The sequence below is a fragment of the Bos javanicus genome, chromosome 1 (assembly GCF_032452875.1).
Source record: "Bos javanicus breed banteng chromosome 1, ARS-OSU_banteng_1.0, whole genome shotgun sequence".
Lineage (NCBI taxonomy): Eukaryota > Metazoa > Chordata > Mammalia > Artiodactyla > Bovidae > Bos > Bos javanicus.
In genome coordinates this window covers 101,486,800-101,500,139 of record NC_083868.1, presented here as the reverse complement: position 1 = coordinate 101,500,139, position 13,340 = coordinate 101,486,800, and the positions used below count along the sequence as shown (strand labels likewise).

Here is a 13,340-nt window from a genome sequence, read left to right as displayed (position 1 = left end):
AAATCTAAGAAAGGTTTCTTTTTTTTTTTTTAATTAGATGAGTTAGAGTAAAAGGATGGAACAAAATATATTGTGCAAACATAGCATGAGAAACTTGATGTATCTATCTTAATATTAGGCAAAGTCAATTTCAGGACAGAGACATTTCAAAATGATAAAAGTCAACTAATCAGGAATACATAATCCTAAATGTGCACGGAGTTAATAGTATAAATTTAAAATAGTAAAAGAAAAATTAGTAGAATTAAGTGGAGAAATAAACAGAATCACAATTATAGTGAAAGATGTTAGTACCCTTCTCTCAGTATTTAAAATAAGTAGACAAAAACATTAGAAGACCTGAGAAACCATGAATTAATTAATTTACTAATTAATTAATCATACCAAGTAATAACAGGCATTCTTTTCAAGAGCACATAAAATAATCACCCATATGAATCATATCTGGGTCATAAAATAATTCTCAATATATTTCAAAACGGAAAATCTTGAGTAGAGTCTCAACTAGAACTGAATTAAATTAGAAATCCACAACAAACTATCTAGAAATCATACAAATAGCTGAAAGTTAAATAAAAGACTACTAAACAACCCATTGGGAAAATAAAATACCACAAAGAAAAGTTCAAAATTATTTTGAACTTAGTCCTAATAAGAAATAGAACATATACTAAACATTCTTTAAGGAGAAAAAGGCATTAAAACATTTTATGAACCATGTACTTGAAAATTCACTTTCCTGAATGATAATTACAACTCTTATTTCTACTTTTTACTTTCTTTGTATGTGATTTTGGGGTTATATGGGAGTAAAAATCTGCAGTTTCCCAATCTAGGCATTACTGACATTTGGAATGCATAATTTGTTGCTGGGGGACTATCCTGAGCATTGTAAGAAGTTTAGCAGCATCCCTGGCCTCTATATAGCTATAGCCCACCCCAGTTCCAGAAGTGATACTCAAAAATAACTCCATTTCACACCAGTCAGAATGGCTGCGATCCAAAAGTCTACAAATAATAAATGCTGGAGAGGGTGTGGAGAAAAGGGAACCCTCTTACACTGTTGGTGGGAATGCAAACTAGTACAGCCACTATGGAGAACAGTGTGGAGATTCCTTAAAAAACTGGAAATAGAACTGCCTTATGATCCAGCAATCCCACTGCTGGGCATACACACTGAGGAAACCAGAAGGGAAAGAGACACGTGTACCCCACTGTTCATCACAGCACTGTTTATAATAGCCAGGACATGGAAGCAACCTAGATGTCCATCAGCAGATGAATGGATAAGAAAGCAGTGGTACATATACACAATGGAGTATTACTCAGCCATTAAAAAGAATACATTTGAATCAGTTCTAATGAGGTGGTTGAAACTGGAGCCTATTATACAGACTGAAGTAAGCCAGAAGGAAAAACACCAATACAGTATACTAACGCATATATACGGAATTTAGAAAGATGGTAACAATAACCCTGTGTACGAGACAGCAAAAGAGACAGTGATGTATAGAACAGTCTTATGGACTCTGTGGGAGAGGGAGAGGGTGGGAAGATTTGGGAGAATGGCATTGAAACAAGTAAAATGTCATGTATGAAACGAGTCGCAAGTCCAGGATCGATGCACGATACTGGATGCTTGGGGCTAGAGCACTGGGACGACCCAGAGGGATGGTATGGGGAGGGAGGAGGGAGGAGGGTTCAGGATGGGGAACACATGTATACCTGTGGCGAATTCATTTTGATATTTGGCAAAACTAATACAATTACGTAAAGTTTAAAAATAAAATAAAATTTAAAAAAATAAAAAAATAACTCCAGATACTGTTAAATGTCCTTGGTATGGGGAGTGGAGGCAAACCAAGGGGGAGCATCTCCCTGGGAAGAGAACATCAAACATCATGTTTGTGGGCAAATGAATGTGAGTAGATTTCCCAACCTGACACTTAAACCAACTTTGTTACCATGGAGTTTATTTAATCATTCTAAGCTTCTGTATTTATTACATAGGTATACTTTGAAAAAATATAGTGCACACCAGGAGATTAACATTATGTTTTCCATCAAGTCAAATCTCAATGCATATGACATATTATTATCTCTGTCCAATTGTGCAAGCATGGACTATAAAGAAACTCACTGGTTAAATTGGTATCTTGCTGAATGGTATCTATGACTCAACTACACTAAAAAGTTTACTTTAATCTTTATGGTTTTAATCTTGTTCATGTGAATTTACTATTACATAAAATTTTTTCAATATTCATTTATTCCCTATTAAAGTATGCTAATCATAGAAGTAAATTAGGATTAAACAATCTTTTATTCCATTAATTATCAAATATTCTCTTCTTTGACCTGTTGCACTCATTTGCCATAGATACTTCACCTCGTTCTCAGTGTTCTCCATTGTGAAATAAGAAAATATATATTTCTTGATGATTTAAACATGTAAGATATAAGTCTTTTAAAAATTATAGGCATCAATATTTTGAAGAAATGTTGATGTTTCCCTTAAATTACCTTAATAGTTCCCCTAAATTATTTATAATCTCTAGAATTGTCAGACAGAATTAAAAACATATTCAAGTGATTTAATGTGGATTAAAGCCTTGAGGGAGAGAACAGAATGAAATATACATAATTCTAAAGTAGTTCTAGAAATAAGATGTTCCTTGTTAAGCAGAAATTTAGGCTGATGTTGAGAAGGTGTAATATATTGTACAGCTACAGATAATAGCTTACATATCTTAAAAAAAAGTTTAACTTGTTCTTACTGAATCTAAATATTTGTGAAGTGGGACATATACCAATGTCAGTACTTCAATAAGTATCCAATAAAACCATAACTTCTCTATCAAGAAGTTAGATCTTAGTCTAGTTTAGGAGGCTCAGAATAAAATGAAAGATAGCATTTAGATACATGACTGTCAATGGTTTCTCTGGGAGTGTAAAACAGGTCTGAAGCAATTACAACTCTTAGAATTAAAGTTACTCTGTATGAAACATGTAATTGGTCAAAACAACACAATAGTAGGACTTGTGTCATTAAAAAGGAGAGAGGTAAATTTTCTAAACAGGGCACACAGCAAGAACAGGTTCTAAGGTATAGTTAAACTTGAAATCTTTGATATTCATGTGATAATTCCTCTACCAAAGAAACAGGTACTAAGGAGAATGGGTTGTAGCAAGGTTAGAGAAGCATCTTAATGCCAGATGGAAGAGTTTTAGCCTTATATACAGTGAATAAGTGTCAAAACATTTTGAGAGGAGTTATAAAATTCAGATACTTTGTAGAAAGATACCTACAATAACATGAAGCATCAACACAATGAATTCCAAGGTTCGATGCACGATACTGGACGCTTGGGGCTGGTGCACTGGGACGACCCAGAGGGATGGTAATGGGGAGGAAGGAGGGAGGAGGGTTCAGGATGGGGAACACATGCATACCTGTGGTGGATTCATTTTTATATATGGCAAAACCAATACAATATTGTAAAGTTAAAAAATAAAATAAAAAACAAACCAAATGGAGGACGGAAAATAAAACCAGAAAGAAAATCATTCCCCAAATTCTTTTTGATTATAAAGATAGGATGACAAATTGGATTAATGCATCAATCAGTTTGTGAGTTTCTGTAAGCATTTTTCAAAAAAAGAGATGCCCCAATTTTTATTTTTTTGGTTATTCTCACTGATACAAATTTTTGGTGTAGAAAATTCAATTTGAGGTTACACATTATTACAAAATCCTTATTTTTTATACACATGAAGTATTAAAAAATAGAAAATATATTGATATTAAAAGAGCATTTTTTCCTCTGACTATTGAAGAGATAATATCACAATATTTATAACATATGAGGGAAAATATGTTCTTTTGTAGCATCTCTTATTATGTAATGTCACCCTTGTGACTACTCAAGTGGAAAGCAGCTTAGCTAAACAAGATGAGCCTTGCAGCTCTTGTTCAACCAAGGTTACCTAAAACCTCTGAACAAACATATTAGGGAATAAAAAACGTTGATAAAATGTCAAATTCTGTATTTTGAGTAATGTGAGGACCAACCTGAATACCATCCTGCCCTTTGATTTTCCTGTGATGGTATGTCTTTCTTTGTGTATCAGGAAACAGTGTACCACTGCTTAAGAGCATGAGCAAAAGAGAGATATTCCTGCTCCTTCTTAAACATGTGAACACTGTGAACTTTTAGGCTGAAAAGCACTTGACAAGGTGGACATCTTGTTCGCAAGGTGGACATCTAGTTCCATACAAACTTTGGGGAACGTTGTTAAAGTACTTTATGCTGCTTTGGAAATGAAATCAGAAAATATTTTTCATAAAAGTCCTTTGATTATTTCTTTTAAGCACTCTGATGCAAGGAACTGAAATGTACTAAATAATGAAAAACAAAACCAGCTTAAGGTGTGAAGAGAATAAATAATCAAAATGTTTCTGTACCTTGAATGAAGTCTACACTGGGGAACATGCAAAGCTAAGCAAAACAAAACAAACAAGAACAATTACAAAAATTGGCACTTACCCATATTTTGCAAAATTTGCCCAACGTTTCATAATGGATCTACTAAAAATTTCCTCAGCTTTTGTGTAATTAACTCTTCTTTCCAGTGGCAAACCAAAAACAAATTCGATCTCATAACCATGCATCACTCCCATCCATTCTGGCCAAGGGAGTTTGGAGGATCGGTGCTCGAAGTAGTAGAAAAAGGCATTGTTTCCCATATCTGAGAACTTTTTGGTGAACTCCAAAGCAGGACATATGATATTATAATCCCCAACAACATCATCCAAGGCCTCACGGTACTTTTCAGCTCTCTGATCATCTAACCAGTCCATGTAGTGGAAAAGGATCGATTCCTTTCCAAACTCACTCACTCCTGGAAAAAATATTTTTAAACCTTCTTGAAATTCTTTTCTGGTTATAATACTATTGTTATCTTTGCTGAAGCCAGGAGCACCATATACTAAAAATGCTGTCCCTTCATCTTTATTAACACCCACCAAGATCTGGGTTTTTTTGAACTGTCCAAGTTGGAGTAGTGTGTCTGGCATGTCAGTGAGAAAATCACCATCCACAGTGGGACCAAAATTTACTGATAAGAGTGTACCATAGGGGACAACAAACACTTCATGACGAAGAATCTCCTGGGGATCTTTATTTCGAAGGCATTTGATTATCTCAGTGTCATTTTCTCTAGAGCAACCAATAAATTTAGCTAAAGTCAATGTTCTGTTCCTAGCTTCATAACGAGATGTCACTGCCCAAGGAGCATTAGAGGATCCACTTTGCAGAATAGCTCTGGTAAACAACGGGTGGCTTTCAGGAGAAAGTAAATGAAGGCTAACTGAAGCTGCTCCTGCACTTTCTCCAAAGAGAGTTACACTTTTAGGATTTCCACCAAAGGCTGCTATGTTTTTTTGGACCCACTGAAGAGCCAACTGTTGATCAAATAGACCAACATTCCCTGGTGCCTCAGGATTTCCTGGTAAAGCTAAGAATCCGAGGGCACCCACTCTATAGTTCATTGAAACCACAATAACTCTTTCAACCCGTGCCAGAAACTTGCCATCATAAACATGCAAAGATGATGTTCCAGTCTGAAAACTACCACCGTAGATCCATATCATTACAGTAGCATTTTTTGGTTTAGGTGTTGGAATCCACACATTTAGATATAAACAGTCTTCACTGAGGTCAGTGTTTGGGTTCCACATCTCTGAACCAAGGAAGCCTGGAAAACTTTGATCTGTGTTCTGATAACAAGAATTTGCATATTTTGTGGCATTCCAAATATCAGGCCACTTGGTCAAAGATTGTGGCTTTTTGAATCGTAGTCTACCAAGAGGTGGCTGTGCATACGGGATTCCAAGAAAGGCTGTTACTGTGCCACCAAGTACTGGCAAGTGCATCCCCCTGACTTTTCCATTCTTGGTGGTAATTATGATGTCTTCTTCAGTGTGTGACTTCTCAAAGAGTACCCAGAGCAGAAGGAACCACAAGACAAATCTGATGTATATGACTGTACTCCGGCTCTGCATATTGGTTTCTGCAAGAGAGGTAAGCAGGAAGTTTTAACAGCTTCATGCATCTAATGTTATATTTTATTGATGATAATTAACTAAAATTTAGCAGTTCTTATTAATCCTGTAAATTATGAAAACTAATTAATCTGTTACTGCTACAAACAATAGAAAATGGTTGGACATATTTCAGTTTTCAATTTAGGAAAGAAATGAGTGAAATGGAAATGGAAAAAGAAATGATTTCAATTTGAAGAGATTCATTTACAAACCTCTGTAAGAAAGAGAGATTTAGTATTTTAAGGAGAAAATTCGTCCAAGGCATACGTGTGTGTGTTTGTGTATATATATGTGTGTGTGTGTATATATATATATATATATATATATATACAATTTTACCAGGCATTAAGTGGCAGTCTATTAATGACAGATATAGTAGATTAAATTTCTACCTTGGTTAGAGGAAGAAATACAAGCTCACATATTCTCTGGAATATATATACAGTTCTAATCATGGCTGACTGGCTCTTGACAGAGCTGTGAAGTAGGTTAAGAAACTCTAAGGATCTTCAGACCTATTACTGTCTTTTTCTGTTTCCACAGTCCCATCTGGGGTCCTTTTTGCCTTAGTGGTTTTTTCCTCTGTACAAGCATAAGGATAATGTAAGGTCAGAAGAGAATTTGGACAAGAAATTCATAAAATGTTAAGTAACAAAAAAAAATGCAGTAGCTGCCATTAATCCTACAAATTGTGAAAACAAACAAATCTTCTATCACTATAAAGGTCTACCAGAAATAGATAGAGAAGACTGGATATATACCAGTCCTTTGGAACTGAATAACCATGAAGGGTTTTTCTACCTAAATTATATTGTCAATGAAGAGACTGACTGATAATGTAATGTGTGGATGAAGAAATCAATTTAGAAGAAATTTTACACTCAGAGATGACTCAATACATGTCTTAATCTGTTAATTTATTAAAGCATATGCAACTAGGGAGGTTAAATGTGTTAGCATGGTCAGATTTGCTTATATTTTGGTAGTGGACAGTGAAATCAGAAGATTAAAATTAAGGAATTACTGGAAAAAGTGGGTGAAGCAAAAGTAATCTTTGATACCTACCAAATCATCACTATTTGACATTTCATGAAATAATATTTATTTAAAAATATGAAAAGAACATTTGGGGAAATCAAAGTTTTATTTAAAATTCATAATGCACAGTTGAGTTTCTTTTCAATAAAAAAATTTAAATCACATTCTGAAACTCTAAGTGACAAAGAATAGAAAAATGTAATGCAGATATCATCTGAAAGAACTAATATCTTTATACAACTGAGAAAAAAAAGAAAATCTGATTAAAATTGTCAAATACAAACACTGATTCTCATCCATAAAACAATAGCAAAGTTCCATACATGTACAAAATGTTTTCTTCATTATGTTTTAAGAGTGTAATAATAAATCCAAACTATGTGTCCATGAAACTAATCCTGTGAGCACTGAGAATTTGTATTAGATTTTTTATTTTTTTTCTTAAATTTTAGATTGTCTTAGAAGGCAGTGATTTAGGCACTACCTATTAAGATAACTGTCTTAGATCTATGATCCTCACAGTTAATGAGCCTCATTTACCACTGCTCACAGGACAGCTAGTAACCAACAGGTATTTTTTGATCCCCCAAAATATATGAATAAACTAATCCACTGTATACACTACTTTGTTCAATGTACAGTACTTATAGATGTATATCCATTTCTACTGCTATCTCTGTCTCTTTGTCTATGATTATGGCTATGTCTATAAATATATTTATCTCTAATTCTACTTATATCTGCATGTTTATGCCTACATACACATATATATTTATACATAATGATTGCTATAATAGTAAGGCTTTAAAAAATTAAGCCATGAGATTTTTTATGCTCTCAATTTTGAAATAAATGACTCTGTTATTACCAATAAAATATTTTGAAGTATATAATATTTTAACACTATATATATTCTATTATGAAATTTAGATATTATAATCAAATTAAATATAATTTTTTATAAAAATAATAAATATAATGTCATGGTATATACTCTTGCCTGTAAAATACCATGGACAGAGGAGCCTGGTAGGCTACGGTCCATGGGGTCGCTGAGTCGGACACAATTGAGCGACTTCACTTTCACTTTTCACTTTCATGCATTGGAGAAAGAAACGGCAATCCACTCCAGTGTTCTTGCCTGGAGAATCCCAGGGATGGGGGAGCCTGGTGGGCTCCATCTATGGGGTCGCACAGAGTCAGACAGGACTGAAGCGACTTAGCAGCAGCAGCAGCAACAGCATGGTAATATAAAGATGCCTATAAATTTGACACTTGAGGCTTCCCTGATGGCTCAGTGGTAAAGAATTTGCCTGCCAATTCAGGAGCCTTGGTTCAATCCCTGGGTCAGGAATATCCCCTGTAGAAGGAAATGGCAAGCTATTCCAATATTATCACCTGGGAAATCCCATGGACAGAGGAACCTGGGAGGCTACAGTCCATTGGGTCACAAAGAGTTGGACACAACTTAATGACTAAATAGCAGCAGCAGTAGCAAATTTGACTCTAATAAAATTTTATATTTCAGAGAGTTAGGAGTTTTAGAGATACTGCTAACACATACTACAGTTTTATTTTTTCCCCCTTCTGATAAATCCTAAGACATTTCTTCTAAATTGGAGGTAGGCATTTGGCCTAGCTCAATCAATCTCTACTAAGTCTAATAAAGATTGTATTCTTTTTGTTTGGTTTTACATAAACCATATAACAGATCCTGATAATTTTTGATTTCTGACAGTTTTCAAACTTTCATTCTATTGTTTATTAATTTTATTCCATAGCGAATATAAAATTACTACCAACATATTTTGTTTTTGTATGTAATTAATAAATGTAATAATATTCATTGCATGTATTATGAAAGGCTGCTATAACATCTAAAAGGTTGTAATAACATTCCATGTCACTTAATTGATTTATATAAGTACTTGCATGCTTTTATTTATATTTTGTGCTAAGTAGAACTTAATGTTATATAATATGATTTATATGAGTAATAATCTTTCTTTTTCAACAGTGATATCTATGAGTCATCACCTTGGTATTACTAATATAAGTACTTACACCTTGTAATTATAAATAATGTAATTAGTAACATTCAATCATATAAGCTTGTGTTTGTAGCAAGAATGGTAATATAATTCTAATTCACCTTGGTGTTAACCTGTTGGAATAATTTTAAATACTATATTATTAAATCTAGGTTTTAGCATGAACATATGCTTCTATTTGCATACTCATTATTAGTGTAGGCTAATATGTTTATATTTATTTGCATGCATGCTAAGTCACTTCAGTCATGTCCAACTCTTTGTGACCCTATGAACTGTAGCCTGCCAGGCTCCTCAGTCCATGGGGTTCTCCAGACAAGAATACTAGAGTGGGTTGCCATGCCGTCCTCCAGGGGATCTTCCCAACCCAGGGACTGAACTCTGGGTCTCCTGCATTGCAGGAGGATTTTTTACTGCTGAGCCACTGCAGTCCTTTATTTAAGTAAGAATAATTTTTTTTTCATAATCTAGTATTTTCTAGTCTAAATGCTGCACTGTAGTTTTACCATTAAGAGATGTTTATGTTTTTAATATACATTATCACATGATAAGCAATCAAAAAGTAGACAAAGGAGATTAAAAAATGTTATTGCTCTGTATCTCTAAGTGTTTATTAATAATTAAAGTATTCAACAAAATTTCATTTATTTCATCCTATAAATTCTGTTGCAAATTGACTACTGGTACATTAAACAATTTAAATTCTGAGAACACATAACATGTTTATCACAAAGAATGGGGTAAATTTTCATACCAAGGACAACTGAGTAAATGAATTTAGAAATACTCAGTTTAAATCAACTAATTTATTGTAATAATATTTAATACTTGATTAAAGGCATTAGTTTTGTTTGGAATTGCAAAAGAAAATTGATGGGAGTGAGGAGGGAGACAAACCTGGAAAATAATGAATACTATAGTGTTCCAAGTTTATCAAATGCTCCAGGATATCAAAATCTACTGGCAATTTGGGGAAATTATTCTCAACTTAAAAAAAAAAAAACTTCCAAAATTAAAAATGTATTTTCTTCTTTTTGCATTTTTAATTCAATTTTGAAAGTAGTATCAAAATTCCTTGACTAGTTTTAAAAATATTCAATGGTATAAGATATGAGTATAATAAAATTATTGGTATAAAAAGCTGTTTATTTGCCATATATTTGTCATAATTGGATATCAACCAAATTTTCTAAATAATGGGGCAGTCAAGGACTTATTAAAGGATGGTCAAGCAAAACCTGTTAATAGTTTTCGCTGAATGTAGTTTTCTTGTCTTTTTAAGAAAGTTTTAGTAGAATGTATACTTCTATATAAAAATAAAGACTGTTAAAATGGTAGGAAAAGAGCCATCTAGATAATATGATCTAGAACAAGGGCCACTAAAATGTAGATAGTCCAATTAAAACAACTGAGCCTTTATATCAAACCTAAAAAGCTTGTTTTGTTGTAGGCTAAGTGAAGCGGGGAATTGAGGAAGTCTGTTTATAAACTACAGCATTGTCTTCCAGGGATCCTTCAGATACCCAATAGACACTAAAAGGATGTATAGATAGAAGACACTATATTAGGTATGAAACACAGATCTATAACTCTCCTCAAGGAGGAAAACATTTTACAAACTTTTTATTGTGTGAATAATTTGAACATTTAATATTAGATATCTTGGGTCTTTTTACAAAGTTCAATCTGTTCTTAGGTTGACATCTATTCATTTATAATTCTCCACTTGGAACCGTTCAGTTTTGATAAGAATGAGCAGATTTTGGCAAGAAAGCATTAAAATGAAGACATATAATTTAAGCATGCATTATTCATTGTTACCAAGAAATAAATCAAAGCATAAATTAAATCTGTAAATAAGATATCATTTGCTTATATTTGAAAAGCTGAAATATGGAGTAGATCCCTATATTTTCTTTTTTTAGCTTTCTTTTTTATTTTTTTAAATTCTGAAAATATGCTAACACATTTACAGGAGACTTAGAAATTACAGAACAATGTTATGTATAGTTCCACTATATATTACAAATTTTTGTTTCAAATAAATATATTAAGATTTTTAGTTGGAGTTTCACCAAATATTTTCTTATAATTAAAAAACTAAGGACAATAATATGTCTAGAAGAACAAAACAGAACTTTGCAAATTCAATTAGAAATTTAATTTGCATCCAAAAGACCACTCTATTTCAAACACACAGAGAATTCCAAAGGTTGTCATTTAAAGTAAAAATAATTCTTTAAAACCTCATGCTTATCCTTAATAACTACATAAGTGACATATAATTATATTTATCATAGCTATGAGATAGCTCATATTATGGAAGGCATTATACAGACTAGTAACAGTAACTCCTGAGTTTATTATTATTCAATATATTCATAAAAAGTTGGAAGGAATAACTTTATTTTCTTTTAAATTACAAACAGAAATCATAAATAGTGAAATAATTTTGTTCACATTTCAGTTCACTTTTAATCATTCATATTGTTTTATAAAAACTCAATGCTAAATCCTCTGGTGAAATAAGAATTGATATCAAAATAAAGGTAGATTTACAAAATTATAGGATGAGCAGAAAGTGTGCATTTGCTATTATTTCTATAATAATAAAAATAACAGCAAATGTAAAACACTTGTCTATAAATACACATATTAGAAAAAGAATAAACAGGGCAAACTAGACAAAAGTTTGTAAATCAAATCAAGAAGTAGATCTTTCCTTTTATACAAAACAAACTTAGACCTTTCTTTTGCAAATTGATTTTGCTAAAGTTTCAAATGGCAAAATGCTAAGTGCTCTGTAAAACCAGACAATAAGAGAACTATTCATTTCAAACCATTTTAAAAAAAGAAAAAAATAGAGAGTAAGATTGGTCAATAAACACTTTTGTTTCTCTTTTAAGGAGACATTCACCAAACAGAGCATTTAAATGTAAAACACAGCATAAAATGTTTTCCCTTAGAGGGTGGATTAGGAACATACATTGCGGTGATCCCATTAAGTGCTATGGTCCTTTATACAAAGTTGAACAAATTCATTGTTTCCTTAGCAGTTAAGTGGACTCAGTCTGTTTCCTGAATAATCAGAAGGTTTGATGTATGTGGCTGCTCCCTTCATCTGTCCCATTTCCAATGACTGCCTCCCACAGAGCACCAACGGGGCACAACAAACACGTGAAGGGATCACATTGCTCTTACAGAATGAGCTTCAGGGTAACTTCCATCCCTACAGGAAGACGTAAATTCAGAGCAACTTACCCGACTCACTGCAACAAAGATGATAAAGTTTGCAAGGAGTGGAAATCATATAATACTTCAGGGAAATGCAGTATGCAGCTGCTGCTCCAGCCTGTAAATTGGACTGCACTGACATTACAATCAACAGTTACTGACAAAGCTCGCGAGAGTTGGCAGCGGCAACTTGATCTAGAAGCAGCCAATCTTTACTTTCTGACATCTGTTCAGAGGCTAATTGTATGAATGCTGTAGTGATTCATTTACAAAAGTATTACCGGAGTCGTGTTTTAAGATTGCAGACACTCATCTAGAGTGAAGAAAAAGAAAGCTACAGAGCAGATACTGAAATTGAACAGAAAATACACAGGGTTTTTTTTTTCTTTTTTAATCGTTTGTTTTCATTTTCTTTTTAAACACCTCTAGAACTTTTAAGGTTTTATTCTCCTTTATGGAATCTACATTTTTCTCATGCTGATTTTGATTTAAATATATATATGTTGCTTTAAAGAAATGTTGTTGAAATTGTTGTACCTTCAATCTGTGTCAAGCACTTAGCTGTGTTACTATTGTTTAGTCCCTCAGTTGCGTCCCACTCACTTTTGCCACCCCATGGACTGTAGGCTGCCAGGCCCCTCTGTCTATGGGATTCTCCAAGCAAGAGTTCTGGAGTTGGTTGCCATTTCCTTCTTCACATATAGTTATAAAGAAGTGTAAAAAATTAAATAGGAAACTATTCTGGTAAAACTATGAAAATCAAAAGACTAGTTTTATCAATGAATGAATGTGATATGTATGTCCTTCCAGCCCCTACACCCCAACATCCATGTAAATCATACAGATATCAGCTTTGATAATTTCCTAATTGGGGACCCTGCAGGCAGTCAAGTGTTGTAAGAAGCCACAAA

At 33.3% G+C, this 13,340-nt stretch overlaps 1 protein-coding gene across 1 annotated transcript in view; it reads right to left on the bottom strand.

Moving 5' to 3' along the window:
- Nucleotides 1-12,650, bottom strand: part of BCHE (butyrylcholinesterase) — a 77,148-nt gene extending 64,498 nt beyond the window's left edge. The window contains exons 1-2 of the mRNA XM_061416876.1: nt 12,457-12,650; nt 4,548-6,072 (exon numbers count right to left, since the gene is read on the bottom strand). Of these exons, the coding sequence (XP_061272860.1) occupies nt 4,548-6,072; nt 12,457-12,571 (1,640 nt within the window). The 5' untranslated portion in view covers nt 12,572-12,650. The remainder of the gene's footprint in view (nt 1-4,547; nt 6,073-12,456) is intronic.
- Nucleotides 12,651-13,340: the final 690 nt, after the last annotated feature.